Source organism: Haliaeetus leucocephalus, unplaced genomic scaffold (genome assembly GCF_000737465.1).
Source record: "Haliaeetus leucocephalus isolate CR32 unplaced genomic scaffold, Haliaeetus_leucocephalus-4.0 Scaffold944, whole genome shotgun sequence".
NCBI lineage: Eukaryota > Metazoa > Chordata > Aves > Accipitriformes > Accipitridae > Haliaeetus > Haliaeetus leucocephalus.
In genome coordinates this window covers 2,496,407-2,518,345 of record NW_010973380.1, presented here as the reverse complement: position 1 = coordinate 2,518,345, position 21,939 = coordinate 2,496,407, and the positions used below count along the sequence as shown (strand labels likewise).

General features: G+C 39.5%; 1 protein-coding gene across 1 annotated transcript in view; it reads right to left on the bottom strand.

The window, feature by feature from the left end:
* Nucleotides 1-4,501: 4,501 nt before the first annotated feature.
* WDR89 (WD repeat domain 89) overlaps nucleotides 4,502-21,939 on the bottom strand; it is a 17,637-nt gene continuing 199 nt past the window's right edge. The window contains exon 2 of the mRNA XM_010584147.1: nucleotides 4,502-5,702. Coding sequence (XP_010582449.1) covers nucleotides 4,502-5,671 — 1,170 coding nt within the window. The 5' untranslated portion in view covers nucleotides 5,672-5,702. The remainder of the gene's footprint in view (nucleotides 5,703-21,939) is intronic.

Below are 21,939 nucleotides of genomic sequence, written 5' to 3'. Positions count from 1 at the left end.
TGCTGTATAATCACCTAACAGACAGCTGTAAGTTCACAGACTGAATTGCTACCTTTAGCTGTTATCTCCACACTCACTTTCGCCTTCCTTTTTTCCATGGCACTTGAAATCCCAAATCCATTGGTTCCTGCAGGGTAGAGGTAGCACTACTGGCTTGCCCAGTGGCTCTCCTCACTGCTAGCAAAAGTTAAGAATACCCAGACCCTGCGAGCAAACACCTTCTGCCTCTCTTGCAAACTTTGCTGCCAAATTGTTCATCTCGCAGACAAACAGGAACTGGCTTTCATGCTTGAAGGGTGTTTATGTCTTGCATGATTTATTTAAGGTCCTATCCTGCTTTCATCAAGCTCAAGAACGAGCCATTACGTGTACTTCAAAGGTAGAAGGTCTGAATTCTTAGTCGAGGAGCTTCCCTGGACAAACACCCTGTCAGAAGGTTGGCAGGGGCCAACCTCCCTTTTTTCTTCCCTCTCTGCTTCCCACCACCCACTTGATGTAATAAGAAGTGCAGAGTCCAGCAGCCTACACACAGGACAGGAGAGCTCATGGGGAAAGGGACACAGCTCACCCCCCTCCAGAAATGCAGATACCAAGACACAACTCAGTACTGCCCCCCAAAAAAGACCAAGAAGCCAAATAACGGAAGACCATTTTGAAGGGATGGAGAGAAGTAATTCCAAATTAACCATGGCAAATGCGGACGAGCTTTATGAGGTGGGCCAAAAGCATCAATTCTTTTGGGAGTACAAAAGCTTTGCTGAAAAACTGACACTGCAGTTAACTGCATCCATACAGAACCCCCATAATACTTGGGCTGGGCTCCATCCCGACAGACAGGCTGCCTTACCACAGAACACAAGATGCAGCTACAGGAGTGTGCATGTGCTCAGCTTCTAACACCATTAAGAGCCTATTTCTGAGTCAGCACTTCACATGACAAAATATATTGCTTCACATAATAGCATGACCTACAGAGCTACATAAGATTGCTAGCCAAGAGAAAGCCGTCATTCAAAAACCTAGTATAAAGCTTGCACTTTATGTCTTCACAATGTTCTACTGTATCAGCATCTTTGCTAATTAAGACTTTCACGTAGATATGCAGTTATGTCCATTTGAATACACAGGACACATGCCATATACAATTTGGCAACAAAATAGCTTATGACTGACAACCGGCTAACTAAATTCCACCTATAAATGAATTCACACCTTTATTTAGATTTGCCAATTAATGTCCACCATCCCCCTAAAGTGTGGATCAAATCCTACACTCTACTGAAATAGCTGATGAAGTTCCCCACTGACTACAGGATATCATCCTGATTTGTCTCTTACTTGAGCAAAATGAAACAGTACAACAGTACTTCAAGAAGAGGCAGCAAGTCCATATTCAATGGGAGCACACCTTAAACACACCGATGGCAAGTGTGCAAGTGTTGGATTTTACCTACAGAGAAAAGAAAAAGGAAGAGGAAATTTAGGAACGTGCCAAATGTAAGTAAGTTTATTTTCATGTGTTCACAGCAGGATAATCTCCTGCTGCTCAGAAATATTGTACAACAGGTTTACTATCATCTCTGAATAAAGATGGACACTGCTTTGTGCACTTAGGTAGTCTCTCTGGATTTTTATTTTTCATTTACTGGAAAAAATCTGATACTGCTTCCAGAATTAAAGCTTCCCCTGGGGTTAAACAATTGACACAGTGATGATTTCTGAATGCCTGCTACTTGCACATAGTTTCAATTACATAAGTTTTATAAAGGTCAGATATGTTTCTTAACAATGACTGAAGTCAACTTACAGACATCAAAACTAACCTAAAAGATTAAACACAATCAGACATGTTAACTTGCCTAATTTCAAGTCCATTATTATTTATATGATTACATGCGTATTCTGCCTGTGCTCTGTGGTCTATGAAATAGTGTTTGCAGTTCACAAAAGCAAGCAATACTAATTACTTGTTAACATGTGGTTTCCATCTATGTTTATTTTATGGATATTAACCCGAAATTAAGTCAACACAAAAGAAAAAGAAAATAAGTATTTTCAGAGGCAACACAAGCCTGAGTCTCCTGACAGCTGCTGCGCTTTTGCAGAATTTTAAGATACATACATACTTTTTTCCCCTTCCATTGCTATTTAAGTTATGTATGTAAAAGGGAGAAATCAACTTCTCAAGGAAAAGCATGGCTTTAACTGTGATGGATATTGATTTGTTATGTATCAGTCTAATTCAGAAACGAGACAACAGATACAGGTTGCACACTTCAAACACTTCAGTACCAGAACTCCCATCTCTGCTGCTTTAATTCAGAGACAGTTGGCAGAACACATCAGAATCTCGCTCAACAGACACTTGAAAGCAAGCAGAGGCAAGCAAAAGCTCCCTCACTCTGCATTTCTGTATGTAACACACAAAACCGTCTTCAGGATATCAAGCCTTCGACAGACCCAATGACCTTACTCCACCGAGTGTGTCAACATACCAGGAACAGAGTGGATGAACACCTATAAAGCAAGATATACATCGTATTTGCAATGAAATAGGTCTCAGAATCATCCTTCAGTTCCCCACCCCCAACTACTGGTACTGAACCAAGTCAGGCCCGTGAGAGCATTACGGTGAATTCAGAGGGGTCTGAAGGTTTTGGTTCCCTCAGTTACAAACCTGTGAATTTCACAGAAACAGGCAGTAACTAGTGACCTGGGAGAATAAATCTTGAAAGGGCACATAATCCAGGTGCGTCATAGCCCTGACATTTGATGCCCAAGTTGTCTCAAAATAGCACAAAGTAATTTGAAAATCAACAGATAAGGATGTTGGGCATAACTTGAATTTAACACGAGTAATAAAAAACAAGTTTAAACAAATGTGATTTTTAAATTGAAGCTGCACTTCTAAATTACCAGCAGTAACAAAAGCAAGTGAATCATCTTAATTATCACCAACAGGCAGACCCAAAACAACTATGGATGCATAGATGTGGCTGAAGGACATTAACATTGTAAAACATATCATGTGGAAACTTGATACTTCTGGTTGAATAGGATTTGTTTCCAGAGATGATTAAGACATCTTCAGCACAGCTGTAACCATCTACTAGAGGTATCTTCTGTACCTCTGAAATTGTTTCTAAACTCCAGGCTAATCCTCTCAACTTGACATTCAAAAGTTGTTTTGAAAGAATTACCTATCCACCCTCAGGCAAAAAAAATAAAAACCAACCCCTCAATTCCTTTGCCAACTATTCGATAACATAGCAATTCTTAAATACTCTTGTGCTGTTTTCAGTTGTAGTCCACATATGTTAACTGCAGCATAATTAGCAGCCACCATTTGACTGCAATGGTCCTCAGAAGGCTGAAGGTAATTGTGTGTGCAGAGCCAGATGCCCAGATTATAGTCTGCCAGTGGAGCAGAATAAGCATAAAGACTCAACCGTTTCAGAAGTACAGGGCAATTTTTGCACCACTTAATAGGTATTTGATGGACTACTAAAACAAAGCTGTCCTAGGGAGATATCTAAACGTAAAACCTCTCTGCAGAGAGAAACATTTCTTAAAGGACACACACTAACCTCTAAAAGGTTTTGTTAAAGTCTCTTCGTATTGGTCTGTTACTCCATAATTACAGTTAGCATGTGATACTAGCTTATTTCAAATGCAGGATTTGGGATTTTAAGCACCACTGATGTAATTATACCTATCAATTTCTTTAACTTACTAAACATCTCCCCAGTCTTCCAGGTGCACACCCCTGAGATGCACTTACCAGGAGGGAATGAAGCTGGTTGCAAGATTCTTGGATATTTTCATGTTGGAAATATGCCCTAAATAATGCCAGTTTAACAGTTCTCATACACTTAAAAATTAGCTGCTTGGAATCATGTGTTCCTGTTTGGTTGAATACATTCATATCTTTGGTATGAAAAATATGGCGCTATCAACTGCTTCTTTATGACCTTATTATAAACCATTGATATGACAGTGCAAAACAGGACTTCTTTTCTGTTTCGTTAAGAAGTAATTCCCTCAGGCATCAAGATGTGACATAAAATCTTTTAATATATTGAGCAATTTCATTAAGTTCTCTGTAAAGAAAGCAAAATACAGCATGAAATACAAAAGCTTTTAAAACATGCCAGGGAATTTCAGTGGGAAGGTAACAAATTATGCAAGCCACAGGCCTGTAATACCCATTAAAAACGTTGGCTGAGACATTAAACAACTACAGAAACATTTTTATACAATATGATTTAAGATCTATTGTTCAAGAACTCGAGAGCAAACATCTACTCTTTTCTGATTAATATTAGCAACTTCTAAAAAAACAAAAAAAGGTATTCTTCTGATGACTGAAATACATTCCCAGGTAGAAATCAAGCATTGTAGTTCTTTCCACAGAATACCTCCAAACAAAGCACAGCCAAGTATTGCCTGAAAGATTAAACACTAGGAAAACTCTACGCAGCAGATTCTCACTTTCAGAAATTTACTTTTTCCTGCTTTTGAGGGAGCTGTTGTGAACCCTTACTCTCTTTTGCACAGAAGAAGCAATCTTCATAGATGCTTTCTTTGCGAGGGACCTTTCCACAGCTCTGGGTTTCCATAGCAACAGCTGAGCATCCTCTCCACCCGTCAACAGAGACTCATCTGTCAGGTTCCAGCAGAAAGAGCGAACAGTGGCGGAGTGTCCTCCGCAAAGGGTACCCAACAGGCTCAGTCCCTCAGTGCTGCAGCTGATAAGGTGAATGTTTCCTGTGGATGTTCCCCCAATAAGAAAGAGTTTGTCTGCCTTTTCATGGTACAAGCCACCTACCAGGTAATGTAAGCTGTCGTTTTCAATGCAGACTGTGTCTCTGACATCCAGAACATGCAATAGTGTTATTGGTTCTTCGGTATCTAACTGAGCAATGTCCCACCAACAAAATCCCTCATCGTGTGTCATGCAGTAGACCTGTTTATAATCTTTCCCAGACCAGCCAATAAAACTTACTGATGAATCTGAATTGCAAGTTGATATCAAAGCATCATCTTCATTATCCTTGTTAATGTCAAACACATTAACCAACCCATCAGTTGACCCGGAAACTACCAAGTTAGGTTCGATAGGATGAAAACAAATTTTAGTGATATCATCATTGTGACTTTCAGAATAGACTCCCAAGGGTTCTTTAGTTGCGCTGGCACAATCTGTAATGCCTCTTGCATCCCAGAACACCAGAAACGTGTCCTTTTCAACTTTTTCTGTTCCAGCACAAATTATGAGATCACTGCAGTTGATATCAAAACTGATGAAAACATTGGAAGGATAGCCACTAAATACCTGCACGGCTTTCTGAGTTGCTACACGAATATCCCAACATTTCACTGTACCGTCACTGCATGCAGAAAACACTATGCTGTCACATGCGTGTGCAAATCTGACTCCATTAAGTATCCCAGGACGGCTACTGTACTCCCGCAGGAAGTTTAATGTTTCCCTGTTATATACCCTAATTGACTTATTGGAACACGAAACTGCCACATAGCGACTGCTTTCAGATTGAGCAGGTTTGGAAACGTCTATATCCAGTAAGTAAGCAGGTTCCTCACTTAGTGTAGAACGTTTTGCTATGCGCAGACTAGCGAGCTGCTCCTCAATCTTCTCTACTGCAGTCATCTCAAATGCTGTTCCTAACGTTGTCAGAAACCTGTAATAAATAAAATCCAAGGTGAGTTTTAATTATAACATTCTGAAATAATTTTAGCTTTAAAAATATATATGAAAAAGCACCTTGCAGAGAGTTAACGCATGAAGTCACAATTCAATTATCCTGACGTCCTGCCTACTACAACTTCATTTACAGAAACGGAGAACCAGAAAGGGCTCCCCGAGTTAAGGAGTTCAGTCTCTTGTGACTGTAAGCACTACATCATGTAATCCCCTTAAAAGATTAAATAGTCTGTCTGTGAATCCTGTGAAAATCACTTAGCTAAATTTGCTTTATTATTTTTATAAAGTAAATAGTGAAGTGATGTTCTCCACAAGCAGAAAGAAAATGAAGTCTTCACCACTACCCAAGGAGGAATAATTTTTGTTCTAAAAAGTTGCTATGAGGCACAGCCCACAAATAGTTGCATCAGTACAGCTGCAGGAGACTTCTTAAGTGAACTCTTCTGCTGGGGGATGTGCAAAGGGTAGGCAAAGAACAAGACAAAAATTATGTAGAACTACAGCCTGAAATGGCCAGATGAGATAAATTTTACAAGTATTTAGGTGCCCAATGATGCACATAAACACCTGTCAGCATACCACGGCCTAAACAGGCTACATGACATCAGTGGAATTCACTGGAATTAAGCACCTTTGGCATTTTCATCAATTCTCCTAAGAATCTAAATGTTTTTTGAGCCTCCTATAAAACCACATAATGCTGGCTCTTACTGCAACTGATACAAATCTTCCCTTCGGAGGCAATTCTTCCCTGGGGCACTACTGAACCCTCCTAGAAACCCATACTATTTCAGTGATGTACAGAAATTCAAATTTTACCAAGCAAAAACAAAATTAAAAAATATTCTCTCAATCCTCTCAGACATAGGTTCTCTTCTAAAAAAAATGGTGTGCCCTTAAAAAAAAAAGAGTTCTCTTTTCTATAACACAAAGGAAAATTCAATTCTGTAATTGCAGCAAAGGCTTTCATCAATTTAGAGTCAGAAAAAATACTGAAGCATTTAAATTTAAATGAGATATTTGCCATCATAAACAATACATGGTTTTAGTGAGTTCACACGCTACAACTATTTCTAAAAGAAAGATGTAGGTGGGCTACGTTTAAGTAAACATAACCATCCACATGAATGACTTTGGTTAAAATTACAGGTTCAGTTAGAGTACTCTTCTGTGTTAAAACAAACAAACATTGAGGGAATCACACCAGGTTCTAGGGCGTCAACACTCCAGTGACTTCTCACTGGTACAGATATTTCAGGTAATGCGAATAAGGGTAAAGCAGTACTCAAAAATCTCCTTTTTTCCTTAAGGACTAGGCCAGCACCCAATCCTAGTTACTACATGCATGAAAGGACCCTTTCTGAAAAAATCCAAACAGAAACAGAGTAAAAATCAGTCAGACCAGAATGCAAGAAAATATTCTCATGCCTTTCCAGCTGTCCCATCGTAAATTTGTCTGCAAATTCTTCAGGCTGGATTTTTACAGATGGAATGAGCAAGTTTCCATGTATTACTTGTTTTAGGGTAATTATTTTAACGGTCCATGAGAGACCAGCAACAAAGAAAAAGTTGCTATGACAAAACTGCATTCTGCTTTTTCTATTTCTTCATGTTGTTTGTAGTTTCAGGGTTCTGCTTTCCCTCCTCCTATTTGGTACATAAAAATATTCATGATGCCATGTGACAAATGAGCAAATTCTTAAAAAACAGCTTAAGTAGGCATACTCAGAAAAACTTAATTCCCAAGTCACAAGTAATCTCACTAAGCTATTTGCCTCAGTAATATCCTGACAATGAGGTCCACAGGTTAATCTTCTACATCAAAGCAACCTTTCAGAGCACATCTACAAGTAATTTTTGCCATAAAACGCAGACATCCTGTGGAAACTCCTTTCCCCTCTGAAGAGAAGAAGTTCAACATGTTTTCTGGCATTAGCCTGCGTACAACCCTACCCACAGAGCTTGCTCCTTACTTTTCTGGGTATGTCCTCAAATGGAACAAGCTTTTACTAGAACTATTACATAAAGCAAACTGTTCTCAAACACTGCTTGCTACACTGCTCAAACAAAAAAACATTAAAGTCCCATGCAAATTAATAATTTAAATTTAAGAAATAAAATATTTTAATATTGTTAATAAGGACAACTTCTACTTAATCCAATTTACTGAAGAATTACAATGGAAGCTTCTATTTAAATGCCATTTCAAAAACACATGCTTGAAGGTGGAGAAAGGAGTTTTCATAGCCCAGCTATCCTGTAGTGCTATAATTACTTAAAAAATTGGGTTCTCTCTGTAAACTTTTTGTAAGAAAAATGTAGTTTTCCAGACTGACCTGAATTTCAAGCTCTAAATATTCATACTTTTTATACTCAATAGGCCAAGTAAACTCAGACAGACATGTTCCTGACAAATGTCATCCATTTGGAAAGCAAGCTGCAGTTGTTTAAATATTACTGACTTTGATAGAGAATATGATTGAATGAGCAGTTTCTACAACACTCATGTCAGAGCTTTTACTGCTGGGAAGGGGAGGGCGAGGGAACTCTGCAAGTACCCAGAAGTTGTAAAAAGCCAGAGTCTGCAAAAGCATGTTCATTCAGATTTAATAATATTTTCTGAGAAATAAAATTAGCCCAAGATAGCTCTTAAGTTTTTACCCCCCAAATGACATAGGCACAACTCTTCTGAAATACCAGAAAATGCTGTTCATGTTTCCAGATAGATGTGCAATTTATATCATCAGGAAGCTGGAGGGTACAGTTTTCAATTCTATTTCCACTGCAACAACTAAGAAGCCTTAAAATTGCATTTGATGGCAGGCAGGTTTTTGCTAAAAACTCAGTAAAATGTCTGCCCTACTAAGAAAGTCTTCAGACTATTATGAAATTGTGATTGAAGGTTATATAAACAATTCATGCTCAAACTTAAGGGTGTAGCTGTCAGCCCTTCCTTTTCAGAAGGGGAAGTCACTGTTGTATTTTGATGGGAAAGTTTAAATGGCAGGAATAGAATCTGTGTTAAATTTATGAGACAAATAGGAAACAATGGTCTTCCAAACACAATAGAAGATAACTAAGCATTGGACTGCAGCCACCTACATAGCACATGGTGCTCTGCACCGCAGAAGTGAAGCGCTTTTTGTTTAGCACTCTTTAACTTCAACAATACAGGTATCTGTTTTGTTTCTGCCACAAAGAAGCCTTTGGCAAGGTCAGTATCTTTGAAATCTGACATACTTTGGATATAGCACAACAGCCAGTTGCGATGATCAATGAGCAAAACTGCTCATGCTGATGGGACAAACTGTCTGATGCAAAGACTTTGTAGGGCACAGCCAGCCTGCTCTTGAACAGTTCCAGTCTCAGAAGAAATCACAGAGAGTGCTGGCCAAAAACTTCTCTTACCCTGAGGTACCTCCTTTGCTCAGAACGTAAGGTAGTTAATTAAATTCAGGTTCTCCACTTATTCCAACTCACAATGGCCCACACTCTGGATCTACAGTCTCAAACCAGACAAAATCCAGGAGAACACCACCACTTGGATGACACACAAGCATCTGGCTGAAGGTGTCCAGCTATGGCTAGTCACTTGTGTTTGAAACAGAAGTCCAATCCCATCCTCAGTGATCACCATTCCTCATATGTAACAGCTGCACCTCACATCTGCATTCACATCTGCACTCCCTCAACAAGGTCAAGCCACCTTTTACAAATTAACCCTGAAACTTCTGTGTTATTGTATCTAGTCCTCTGGAACTACATTCATGTGATCTTTTCTATGAATTAACTTCACTGTTATATGCAACTCCTGCACATGTCCTTGATATCACAACTACCAGAAACAATAAGCTTCTTGAAGGACACTCAAAACTCATTACATCTTGGGAACTCAGAATAAATACAGTACTCTGAAATAACCTAAAATATTTTGACCTCCAGGGCATCTTATTAGGCTCCTTTAAAAAAGAAAAAAGCCTGATTTTTAGAATAGAAGGCACAAAGTGGAAAGGATGCCAAAGAGGCAGGACAGGATTTTCAGATGCTTTTGTTTCTCACTTGTGGAGTGTGGAAACTACCACACAGCAAGACTAGAAGCAAACAGCCAGAGGTGCCGAAAGCAGGCCTTTCCAATGACAATGAAAGGTAAGCACCTATCCACACCAACTAAACATTTAATACTGTTTCGGCATATACTGCTGTGCTCTTTGTGCAGTATTCTAAATGTTGCAGTCTCAACTCAAGCCAACAGACTCACAAGTCCTCTTCAATCCAGAAAGTTTTTCAAAAAAATAAACCAACAATTCCTAAGTTATTTTCCTTCTCCTTTTAGTGGTGTACACAAGATGTTGCCAAATTGCATAGTTCTCATTTCCAAAAGGGAATGTTAGCTCAACATAAAATTACCACTCTGAAAAACACCGTGGAAAATGTAGGAGAAGTGGAACTTTGCCTCAAAGTTTTAATCAGTAACATAAGAGTAACTTAAAATTAGGAGGGTAGAAACACGTAATAAAAATGAAAACAACCTGTAGTTTTGGCAATCTTCTCTGCAGAGGTCAAATACCAAAAATAGCAAGGGATTTGAACAGCAGTAGATGAAATCTTGCACTGTTCTTTCCTACTATAAACAATACAAACAGACCCTCCCTTTATTTTCACGATTATTAAAAGTTCAAGAACAAACCAAGAACAAACCTGGAGCTCTGTGCAGTGGAAAGCAATTCATGCATGCAACATTACATGTGGTTTGCATTTTAAAACAAAAATGCAAAGTGCAAGGTTGGCTAAGGAGAACGCATTAGTACACTGCACTTCACTAATGCAAAATGCCTTTAGAGACCTCTCCTCACTGGCACCACTTCACAACAGAAGATGGATCAGCCAAATGATCTAAACACTGAGGGGAAGCACAAAACACCCATCACGCATGCATAATTTCTGCAGGACACAAACTCCTATGGTTTATTTTGTTATTTTACCAAAGCAGAGAGATAAGGTGTTTTTCCAGCATTCCCACAAAGCCATTTTAAGGCAAAGAGAAGAGTATTTAGTCTATCCAGCAGGAAGAGAATAAGATGCGCGAGAGGCTACGCTAAAGTGCGGAGACAAGATGTAAACTGCCAAGAGAATTATTTCATCCTTTCAAATCAGCTACATCTAGTTGCCAAACATAAAGCACAGCAAGAAAAAACTCCACGTAATTTTGCATTTGCAGTACAGAGAAAAATATTCTATCAAGAGAGCAGAAAGGAGGAAAAAGATAAAACACTGCCACAACAAAGTCTATGGGAAGAGCAAGAAAATTAGGTCTACCAAAGCATCTGCCTTCCATGAAATCAATTCCTACCCTCCCACCAGCATAGCCCTTGGGGGGTACAATCCTGTTCAGCAATGGAGAGAAGAGCTGTAGGTGGGACAGAGAAGCAAGGAAATGGCCTTAACAACAGTTTTGGTTAGAGGAAAAAATAAAGAGTCAGAACTAGGAGAGAACAGAGTGAAAAAGTCACAGGTGCTCACTGCTTTGGGGTTCAATAATTTAAAAAAAAGGAAACTGTAACTTTTGTGTACTTGCATTTTGGGAGCATAAGCAGGTGTTCATGTCAATACAGAAACAAAACCTCTTTTTGAATATTATACCAGATATCCAGAGAGACAGAACACAAAAACAACTTTTGGATTTGACGAGGCACAGTTTTAAATGCATAAACCATAAAAACCATACATTGAATATTTTCATCAAAAGAAAACTTTAAAAATTAGTCTTTTTGGTACAAGATTTTGCATTCCAACTAGAACAACCTATTCCAATTTTGCATCCAACACTGGAAAATATGGTGGAGGCAGGTGAAATTTAGAAAATTTAGGCATACCTTCAGGTCCAATTTGCAATGAATTAACATTCAAACTTGAGTAACTGAAAACCTGTTGATATAAATTCATGAACCAAAGAGATGGTAAAGAGCTGCAAAGGACCCAGGTGATAAGCCATCATAGGAAAAATCTAAGTGTAGAACAATCCAAAATACAATTAAAAAATTCAAATAAGCCAGAAAACCCCATACAAAACTATGGAAATGCTCAAATTACTAACTTTGGCTTCAAATTTAAGTCAAAATTTTTTTCAAATCTGATGCTCAGATAGCTAAACTACCTTCTCCAGAACAATTTAGGAGACCCTAACATAAAACATGGGAAACATAGCTTCTAAATACTCTAAGAAGCTGTGTCAGACATTATTTCAAACATGTTTGAGAATTTCCCTTTTTCAGTCTTCTCTTTTCATCCAATTCCATCCTGGTGACACAGACCTACTAACAGAGGAGCAGCAAAGCAAGCTCTCTGTCACCAAAATCACACTGACATGAGCAGCTGGATCCAACTGAGAAGTTTCTTGTGAGGGGGAGGTTTCCCAGTAGTGACCTCACCAGGTAGAGGATGTTATTGCATCCAGGTGTTGATGAAGTGGTCATCCAATAAAGGAGACTGCAGAGTAGTAAGAGGATAAGAGATAGTCTATTTTACTCTCATGTCTATTCTCAGATCAAGCTGACAGAAGTGCAGCAGAAGCAATCCTATTTTATACGGATCCAAAAGATTCCCAGGCAAAGGTTAAATTACAGAAACAGATACTTCTAAATTCTGTATGTTCTCCTTTATTTTTGTAAATACTGTATTTAAAACCCTCTGTGAAAGCTGATCTGTACCTAAATTGCACACTCATGGCCTCTGAACATGTAAACAACAAACTCTGTGTCCTCAGGTGGATTCCACAGAACTGGCAAGAGCTGCCAGGAAAACTGTCCTAGCACCAGGCCTTGGCTTTTGCACTGGAGGAAGTCTGAGATGGGGGTCAAATATGAGGTTTGTGCCTACTGCTCCTCCCTTCTCCCCTCTCCTCCCAGGCACAGACAGTGCCTAACCTGTACTCCAGGCCAGCATGCTAACAACATATGGGGTGAGGCATCCAGATCACTTTCTAAAACAGGGGTAAGCATCTACCAGGGAAGTGATGGCCAGTTCTGCAACACTGACCCTTTCTCTAACAACTACCTTCTCCTATGATGGGACCCAGGATACTGGTTAACACCCCCACAAGGAATGGAATGTGGACAATGCGTGCACCCAACCACTCCAGAAGACTTCACTGCCCAAGTGCTACGCAAACATCAAAGCTCCTAACTCCAGCAAATGCTAGAAAACTCATAGCTTCAGAACACAGTACCTTTGTGTCCTGCTGTCTGCCTGTAATGTAACCGTGGCTATTCAGCCAACCTGCTGCAAAACTTGAAGGGAATCCAAGTCTCAGCCTTCTGCATTTGTGCTTATCTCATCAGACCACAGTGACCACAGAAAAATCATTTCCTTTCTATTGTGAGCACCTCCCACCGTAGACACCATATTGACATTACTTTTTGTAACCACAAGCATAGGGAAGAAGATACAGAACCAATCAGTCTCCCAATTATGTACAGCCAGCAACTGCTGGAAATCAAACATGTAGGGTACAATGTTCTCCTGCATGTAGCATAATGGTTTTCTTCATTCACATTTCCACAATATAGCCATGAGCAGCTAAGAGAAGGTTCATACCTTTCTCTGAACTATTCCTCACACACCTCCTCACTAACAGCATTTTCTTTTGTTAAATGGTCAAACAGCTTGCTGTTTGACTTGGCACTAGAGCTATACACCAAGTTAACTCACAGATAAAGACGACTGAAATAAAGCTATCCGTTCAAGTGGATTTGAACAAGAGCCTGGCCTATGAACACTTACTAGTCCTGATTGTGGCAGAACCGCTTACTGAGTAACTCCCGGCAAGATGCAACATTCACTCTGTACTTTCTTAATCAGTGAAACAAAACCAGCATTTGCCCAACTCACTAATATTTGTGTACACAAATATTGTTAAGTACAGTCAGCAGCAGACTTTTGAAAGAAACAGCCTTGTTCTGAACATTTACCCTACAAGATAAAATGCAAAAGTCACAGTAATACTGCAATGCATCTGCAAATTCCACAACTGAAAAGTGCTTTGATGTCCTTTCAAGTTTAGGATTACAAGAAAGGACTCTGAGAACGATTATTTTCAGGGCCATTTTAAGCTGAACAAAACCACCACACGAATGGGCAACCCAATGATCCACCCTACAGAGAAAGGTGAAAGGAAAAAATTACTTATGCAGCTGCATGTATTAATTTAGTGACTCTGAAATAACACCACTTATTTCCTTCAATTTAGACAGTGCCACTTGGTACCAACATCTTCATGTTAAAAAAAACTGGAAATAAGTAAGAAGATTCTTCCCAAATATCAATAAATTTTGCTGAAATTCTTCCAAAGAATTTGTTTCTACACCACAGGAAGCCTGGGAAATTTCAGCCTAAATTTAGCAGCAACCGTAATAAAAGGATATAAAGAAACTTAGCTACAGCAGGAAAAATAGCTCCTACTACCACACACTGGTGCCAAAATACCTCTAATGAGATAAAATGTTTTATTTACCAGCATATTTTAGAAATTCTTTCACAACAGTAATTTAGCTTAAGTACACTTTGTTACCAAAGCTGATTCTTCAAAACACAAGACTCTTTGCTTAAAAACCCAAGCTTAAATCAGCTACTACAGTTCTCGTCTTCGCTAGGGATGTTGCTGGTGAACCGATAAGAAGATATTCCCCTACATGTGCAGATGTGGCACCACTATTTTCTGAACATAACATTCATGTGCTTGGCAATTTTTAACACTATGCTAACATCACTGCCTAAGGAATCCTCTGCAGTTCCAGATGTATTGTGCAAGCACAAACATCTGTCAAGCTTAAGCAGGGGAAATGACTTCTCATTTTCCTCATTTGCTTCCCCAGGAACATGCAGATCACTAAGGTATCTTCGCCAGTCACATCCTACAATATCCATTTTTTATATTTAGCTAATCCAGAACATCACCACGTAAAGGTAATTTGTCAGACCCTCTCCAGTATCAAAGCAACAGGAGAAGCTGTAGATCCTTGTGTGCCCATGACAGTTCACAGACTATCAATTTCCAAAACATGCTCTTTGTGTGCAGCCTGACGGCTGGAGGCTCTGCTGAATCCTTATCATGCCCTAAGCTCAATTTTCAATGCTTTGTAGTAGACAAAAGGAAAAGATGTCATCTAAGTGACAACAGTAGGATGGAAGAGGCTGAAATAAGGGGTTTTAGAGCTATGCTGACTCCATCCTATTCAAGAGGTAAAGAGAATTTACCTTTCAGTCTCCACAAAAGATGCTAAAGCATCAAGTATGTGCACATTGTACCCATGCAAGGCACTCTCTTCAGCTCCTCGTTTTCAAGAGCCTTTAGACAGTGTTTACACTTGAACCATACACAGCACTCCAGTACTAGCTTCACCACTGCCATACCCAGACTAAAAAAATCATTTCTCCCTTTTTATAACATCCAAGTACATGGTGATTTTTCACCATACTGCACTGTAAGTTCATGTTCAACTTATTTTTCACTACGAGAGTGATTTAGGACTCGGTAATAAGAAAATGAATAGCAAAAGGGAAGGACAAAAGAGCAAGTATGTAGGTATTGATACTCTACCACTTTCTGATCAAGAGACCTACTGCATGCAGCAACACAGACAATCCTTGCTGGCAAGTCACAACAAAAACTATATGCTTTTGTTAGCACCCATAAGACTTGGGTGGGGAATTTATCTTTCTGAGACCCACAAAGACCTTTCCAATATCTTTGGCAGACAGCGTGGCCCCAAAACAAGACCAGGATAAAAAGCAAAGTCAAGAGCCTTATACATTTTAATAACCCTGACCTCAAGCCATGTTTGTCTCAATGCTTTAGTCGGTCCATATTTCACAGGGTCCTTGGCTGAAGCTAATCTCTTGATAACTAAGCCATAATCAAGTGCAGAGGACGGGTTAGATGATCTAGGGAATGGACTGTTTATTTTACGAGAAGTAGCTGGGATGCTTTGCCTTGTATAGCTTGGCAAACACAGAGACCGAGAGGGGATATGATTACTATCTACAGATACATCAAAGGAATAAATGCTGAGGAGGAAGGGGAGCTACTCAAGAACAATACTGGCACAACAGTTTAAGAGTATAAACTTACCATAAATAATATTTAGAGCAGAAATTATAAAGTTTATCTTTCAAAACAGTTTCCAATTAGAACAGCAGGGGCAAAAACTTTGACTGTCTTCATCAGCCTGGCACCCACAACTGCCCTTGTACAGCAAAGAACACAAATAGGAAGGCAGACTGAAAAACAAGCAACTATGAGATAAGCTGGCTCATCGTTTCTTTCTGGAAGATACCACATTGCCAGACAGACAATAGCAAGACACAACATTTGCTTACTGCATAGTTTCAGAAGCAATATTAAGACAGTACTAAAAGAGTATGTGTGTGCACAGAGAGAATGCCGCTTCCAGCTTAAAGTGGCTTCCTCTCTCCACGCCCCTGAAATTGTCGGGATAAGAGCCTGAAGACTTGAGCGCGCACCTCCAAACAGCCACATCTTTTTGCAAAGGCTGTTGCGCGGAAAACGCAATGCCTCCCTCTCAAGTTTGAATGTTTACCGGTCACCGCAACGTAGGACTGAAGACTTTTTGTCCTGCAGTGACTGCATCTCTCGGTGCAACACAAACATGACGTCAGCGTGGCTGACGTGCGCTAAGGCCATCTCACAAGTCACCAGGGCGTCTGGCGGAGAGACGCTGTTATTTCGCACTCAGCCCACTTGATGTCACTAATGACCACCACTCCCGAGGAGCTGCAGAGTCCCGGATTTAGACCACGCAATTCAAAAGCACTTACCCTTTTTATTACATTTATATATTCCTACACTCGTTTTAATCGGTTACGATAAGCTGTCTCCTCTAACACAGTAACATTCAAGGAAACAAAAACTAAATTTAGAGCGCAAGGCATAGGAAATAAGCCTGAAGTACTGCAAAGAACTTTACTGAGGTACCAGCATTTTTTTCTTCCTTTTAAAAGCCTCAGATCCTCAAATCAGACTATTAATCAAAAATCACAGCCTTCACTTCGAACTGTCTAGCACCAAAAACTGGAGAAGAAAAAAAACCCCAAACTCAACTACACTGCAGCTTTTTCTTTCTCATCTGTCAAAGAGCTTAAAAATAAGTTACACGCTCTTTTTTGAAGTCTCATTTTTGTGAATTCAGTTCAGAGCTTTCGATCTTTCAGACTTCATGACAACGCAAGAAGTGAGTCCAGTATTTCCAAGCAACACACACAGAAGCATACAGGGAACAACTGACTTCTATGCGTTTGTATTTGCTCTTTAAGAATCCAGCAAGCATCAAGTCCAGAAACACCCATCACTAAATTTTCCCAGGGAAGGGGGGTGGGAAACAAACCAAACCCAACAACTAAAAAACCCTTCCTCTCTCAATCTGTTACACTCACATCTGGCTCCTATGAACATTCCTGAAGCAGGAACATTCAATACACAGACACAGTAATAGTTACCCAAGACACTAAACCATTAGAATTAATTTTTCCTTAAATCTGTTTTCCCCCTTTTCAAGAGTCATGAAATTCATTAGATATATTAACAGATATTGAGTAAACTAAAATCAACTTCACTTACCTCAAAAAAATCCTCCACAAACTGTATACAAAACTTGAGTAAGTCAGGTCTGCTAGAAGAAAAGCTGTATGTTTCGAAACAAGAATTTTTGCTTTCACAGCCATCTGCTTGTCCCTTCTGATTCCACAAAGGAATAATAACACTTAATTCCAGCTCTCTCAGTCATTCCCATAGCAACAAACATACACACATACTTATTACAAAAAGATTCTCAAATTATTGAAAAATGACCAATATCTGAAGCTTCCTATTCCAAGTACTGCCAGCACATAACTCCATCTAGCAAGCAATTTGCCAATTTTAGTTAAATGCTACATTGTTTTTTCACCAATTTAACTGCTTACCAATTGTACAGCACTTTTACGTCTTATTCTTAATGAGAAGCTGAGCAATAGTTTTGCCTTGAAATAACAGGCATGGGAAAAAAGAAAGACCACAGTAGTTATGGCTAGCTGCAGAGAGGCGCAAGTGAAAAGTTGTTAATCAACTAAAAAAAAACCAAAGAAAAAAGATGAAGACTCTGCTGAAGAAAAAAAAAAGAAATTGCAATACGATTAACAATAAAGCAAAAAAAATCATTTTACTTTAAAACTAATTTGTTTGAATCAGTCAGTTTAATCCAGCATAAGAACTATAAGTGTTTTAATGCACCTGTTTTTTCACAGATAACATTCAGTTGCGTTATTAAACGAAGGATTTCCAGAATCCTTCGGTTTTGATTTTTCATTAAGTTTTCATTTAGCTAGGAAACTAGAGAATTAAAGAAAAATAGCAATTGCCCTTATAAGCCCACAGTGAAGTCTTATATAAAACAGCAAGTCTCAAAGAGCAAAACAACAGGGACTAAGAGGTTTTAAAATACTTCCATTCCTCTATCCGTTGCAACTTTTAGTCTGAAACTAAACATTAAGGTCACCTCAAAACATTTTCAACAATACAAATAGTGTAATAAAAAATAGTAACAAAATCTGAGATATTAACAGTCTGCAAGAAGTGCCTTCAGATTAATATGAAAGGGGGAGATAAATTTATGTAAAGTCTGTAAAGGGTGTAAACAACAGTACAGATGGTTTGTCTTGCAAAGGAGATCAGACTAGATAATGCAACAGTCCTTCTGGACTTAAAACACCTGACATAATGAAACAGAATAAAAACGTGTAAAACTGAAGAGTTTTTAAGAAAATATTAATGTGAACTTGTTAAAATGGACAGCCGTGCAATATTTGCTTCCTGCCACTGCTTACAAAGTATTTTGATTGTTGAAAACACTCAAATATCCTGTAAGGCCTTGAAACAGGACAGAAAAAAATATCCTATGCTGGGACATTGAGAATAGCCTAATAAAATTACTCAGTATTTATCCTGAAATTTGAGCATGATTTTTTCAATGCTATAGACAGGCTTACTTTCTTTCTCCAGTGAGCTGTCCACCCCCATCTCCTGCTTTGTTCTCACTGAAATATTTTGTTGAAAACTTGCATCAAAGTGTCAGCTAAAGCAAAAATACATCATAGAAACAATTCATCCAAACTACTGAAATTTAATCTGAAGCCAACATTTTGGCATCAGACATCCTTCACTTCCAGTCTAAAGCTTTATCTACCAAAGCAACTACCTTCTACATACAATTTCACAGTCCCTCCCCCTTCCATTTATTTTAGAAGCTAATACAACACTCCCTGGTCAGTCACCTCCATGCACCAAGTTACCTCCACATATATTTAACTAACCAACCCTAAATTAAATGCTCTAAGCTTCTTTAAAGACTGCATTGAACATGTCCCATCTCTACATGCTGACTGCACCAGCCCCACAAATTAACAAAATAAGCTTCTGCCAGATCTGAACCAGCACCAACTCCGCTTAGTTTGTAGGTACAAAGTGCTGCAATAGAGCTGTCCTTTCCCAGGGCTTCAACAGCTGCAGGCAGGAAGGAGGGAACAGTCTGAGGGGAGCTTTGAAGAGAAGAAAGGGGAAGGAAAAGGAGCTGGCAGGAAGAAATGTGAGGAAAATGCACCAGCAAGAATTTATGTAACCCTTCTGTTAAAGGAAAAGAAATAGTACTGGAACACGAGAAGGGGAAGAGCTAAGGGAGAAGTGGATAGTGGGTCAGGCTAAAAGACTGAAGAGCGCAAAGGCATGTTTGAAGCTGAACTTCCTAACCCCACATGGCTATAGGCAACACACTCTATTCCTGCCTTTCTTATGTCCCACATTGTCCATCTTGCACCTAAATTGTTTGCAAGTCACAAAGCACACTCATCTCCAAAACCTGGCCTTGCGAAGTCTCCAATTCACAAGTCTCAACACTCTTTTTTTATGTCTGGTGTGAAACCCGCTAACAGACTTATCATCACACAGGAGAAGGTGACACACACAGAAGATATCTTTTCACTCATCAGTTAAAACCAAGTCCTAAAAGTCTGCACAGGCGACTTTACATCAACATGGCTAATCAGCAAGGTAGTGCTGATAGCCTTCTGCTTTGCTTTTTTTTTCAGAAAAGCTTAGAAATCCCATTAGATATATAGTTACAGTAAAAGCATGTCAAAGCTGCAGAACCCATCTGGGAAGTGCTGCCAGCACATAGCAGCAATCTGGTTTTACACAAGACCTCCCATGCAGTCAGGTACAGACCAGATCCTAGAGCTGCCCAGCAAAGGACTCTTGTCCCCAAGACTGATACACTGAAAGAAAAAAAAAATTTAAAAATCATCTTATACTTAGGGCACTTAAAAAACTACCTGAACATCATCAATCATCCCATGTACAGCAGAACTCTTACATGGCAAAAAATAAGGTAATTGTTTCCAAAAAGTCTGAGAACACACAAGAAACAGCCAGGCCCCACATCACTGTCCATGTATGCAGAGGCTGCCAAGGAGTCCTAGGCCCGTCTTCCCTACAGGGCTGTTCCTTGACCCCATAAAAAGATATTTGGAGGAAAACACAAATAGCTACCATAGTCTTTAACTCTAAACAAACAGAAGCCAACATGTAAACTTTAAACAAACATTATGTAAAATTAGCAACTCGAAAGCAATCCTTGGGATACAGATGAACAGAAAGCTTTTCAGTTACTCTGTCGACAATGACAATTACCTTATTAGGAGCTGCTCTGCACACACACCTCACTGAATCTGACTATTGCTCTCAAACAGAAAACCCATTTAAAATATTAGGAAATAAAAGGCATTAACATTGCTTAGTTCTGAGAACAAAGTTTTTACAGACCCCAAAACCAGCATACTAAGAAAAGGCCTTGTGTTTCTGCATTCTTCCGAATATACATTTCTAGGGAAAATGAATTTGGAATTATAGAATTGTAACCAATATGAGTCAGTAACATAACACAGCACTGACAATTCTACTCCCCATATCTTGTAGGCAAAAGTTAATTCCCCAACACAGCATGTTTTGAAACACCTGTTGGTTATATAAAACATCATTTAAGGATATACATATTATGGCTTTAGCAATGGTTTCTCAATTTTTTTTTTCTTCAGAAACATAAAAGAGTTTCTTTTCACCTTTTCCCAGGGGAATAAAACAACCAAACAAAAAAAATCAAGTCAAAACTTTTATTTCTTTTTCTGGCCTTTTCCAGATTTTTATTTTGGTTTGGTTTAGACTGTTACTATTATTAAAACAGATCCCCATCTTCACCAAACCTAGGTGAGGTCAGCTGGTACCTAACAGCGTAACTTCTTAACTAACATATTTTATCTGCCAATACAGGTCCTAACTTTAAACCTGACAGCCCCTAAGTGGCCAGTCACAACTCTAATCAGATGTGCCTGCCTAAATTAGCAATACACTGACCCAGCCCTCATGTAGGGCTCAACCCTAGCCCAGTCTCTACCAGCCACAGCATCAAAGCTAGAAAGGGTGACCAGGCCAGTGTCAACCCTCCACCAGCCCTTTATGCTCTGTTCATAGAAATCATTCAGGTTGGAAGAGACATTTACCATCATTGAGTTCAACCGTTAACCTAGCACTGCCAAGTCCACCACTAACCATGTCCCTAAGTGCCACATCTATGAGTCTTTTAAACACCTCCAGGGATGGTGACTCCACCACTTCCCCGGGCAGCCTGTTCCAAGGCTCGATAACCCTTTCAGTGAATAAATTTTTCCTAATATCCAATCTAAACCTCCTCTAGTGCAACTTGAGGCCATTCCCTCTTGTCCTATTGCTTGTTACTTGGGAGAAGAGACTTCAGAGTGCTTTGAGAGCACAGTTAGTCTTTCTAAGCTTCCAGGCTTCACTGAGTAAAAGGATAAACTCATAGTGTAAGTCGAGTGCTTTTATTCACTCTTTACCAGCGACACAGACAGCATCACTATCAGCAAAGCAAGAGATGCTTCAGTTTAGCCTAATGGAAAAAGAAAAGCCAGCGGTGAGGGAAAGAAACTTCAGGAGCCCCCCCTTTTCTCCTCCCTACCGCACAGGGCACTGCCTGCACCAAGGGGCGTCTGCCCCCGATGCAGAGGGGCAGCTTCAGGGTCAGGACAGGGGCACCTCTGGGCTCTCCCAGCCCAAACCACCCTCTGCGGGCAACCCCCCTCCTCCCCGCCCCCCC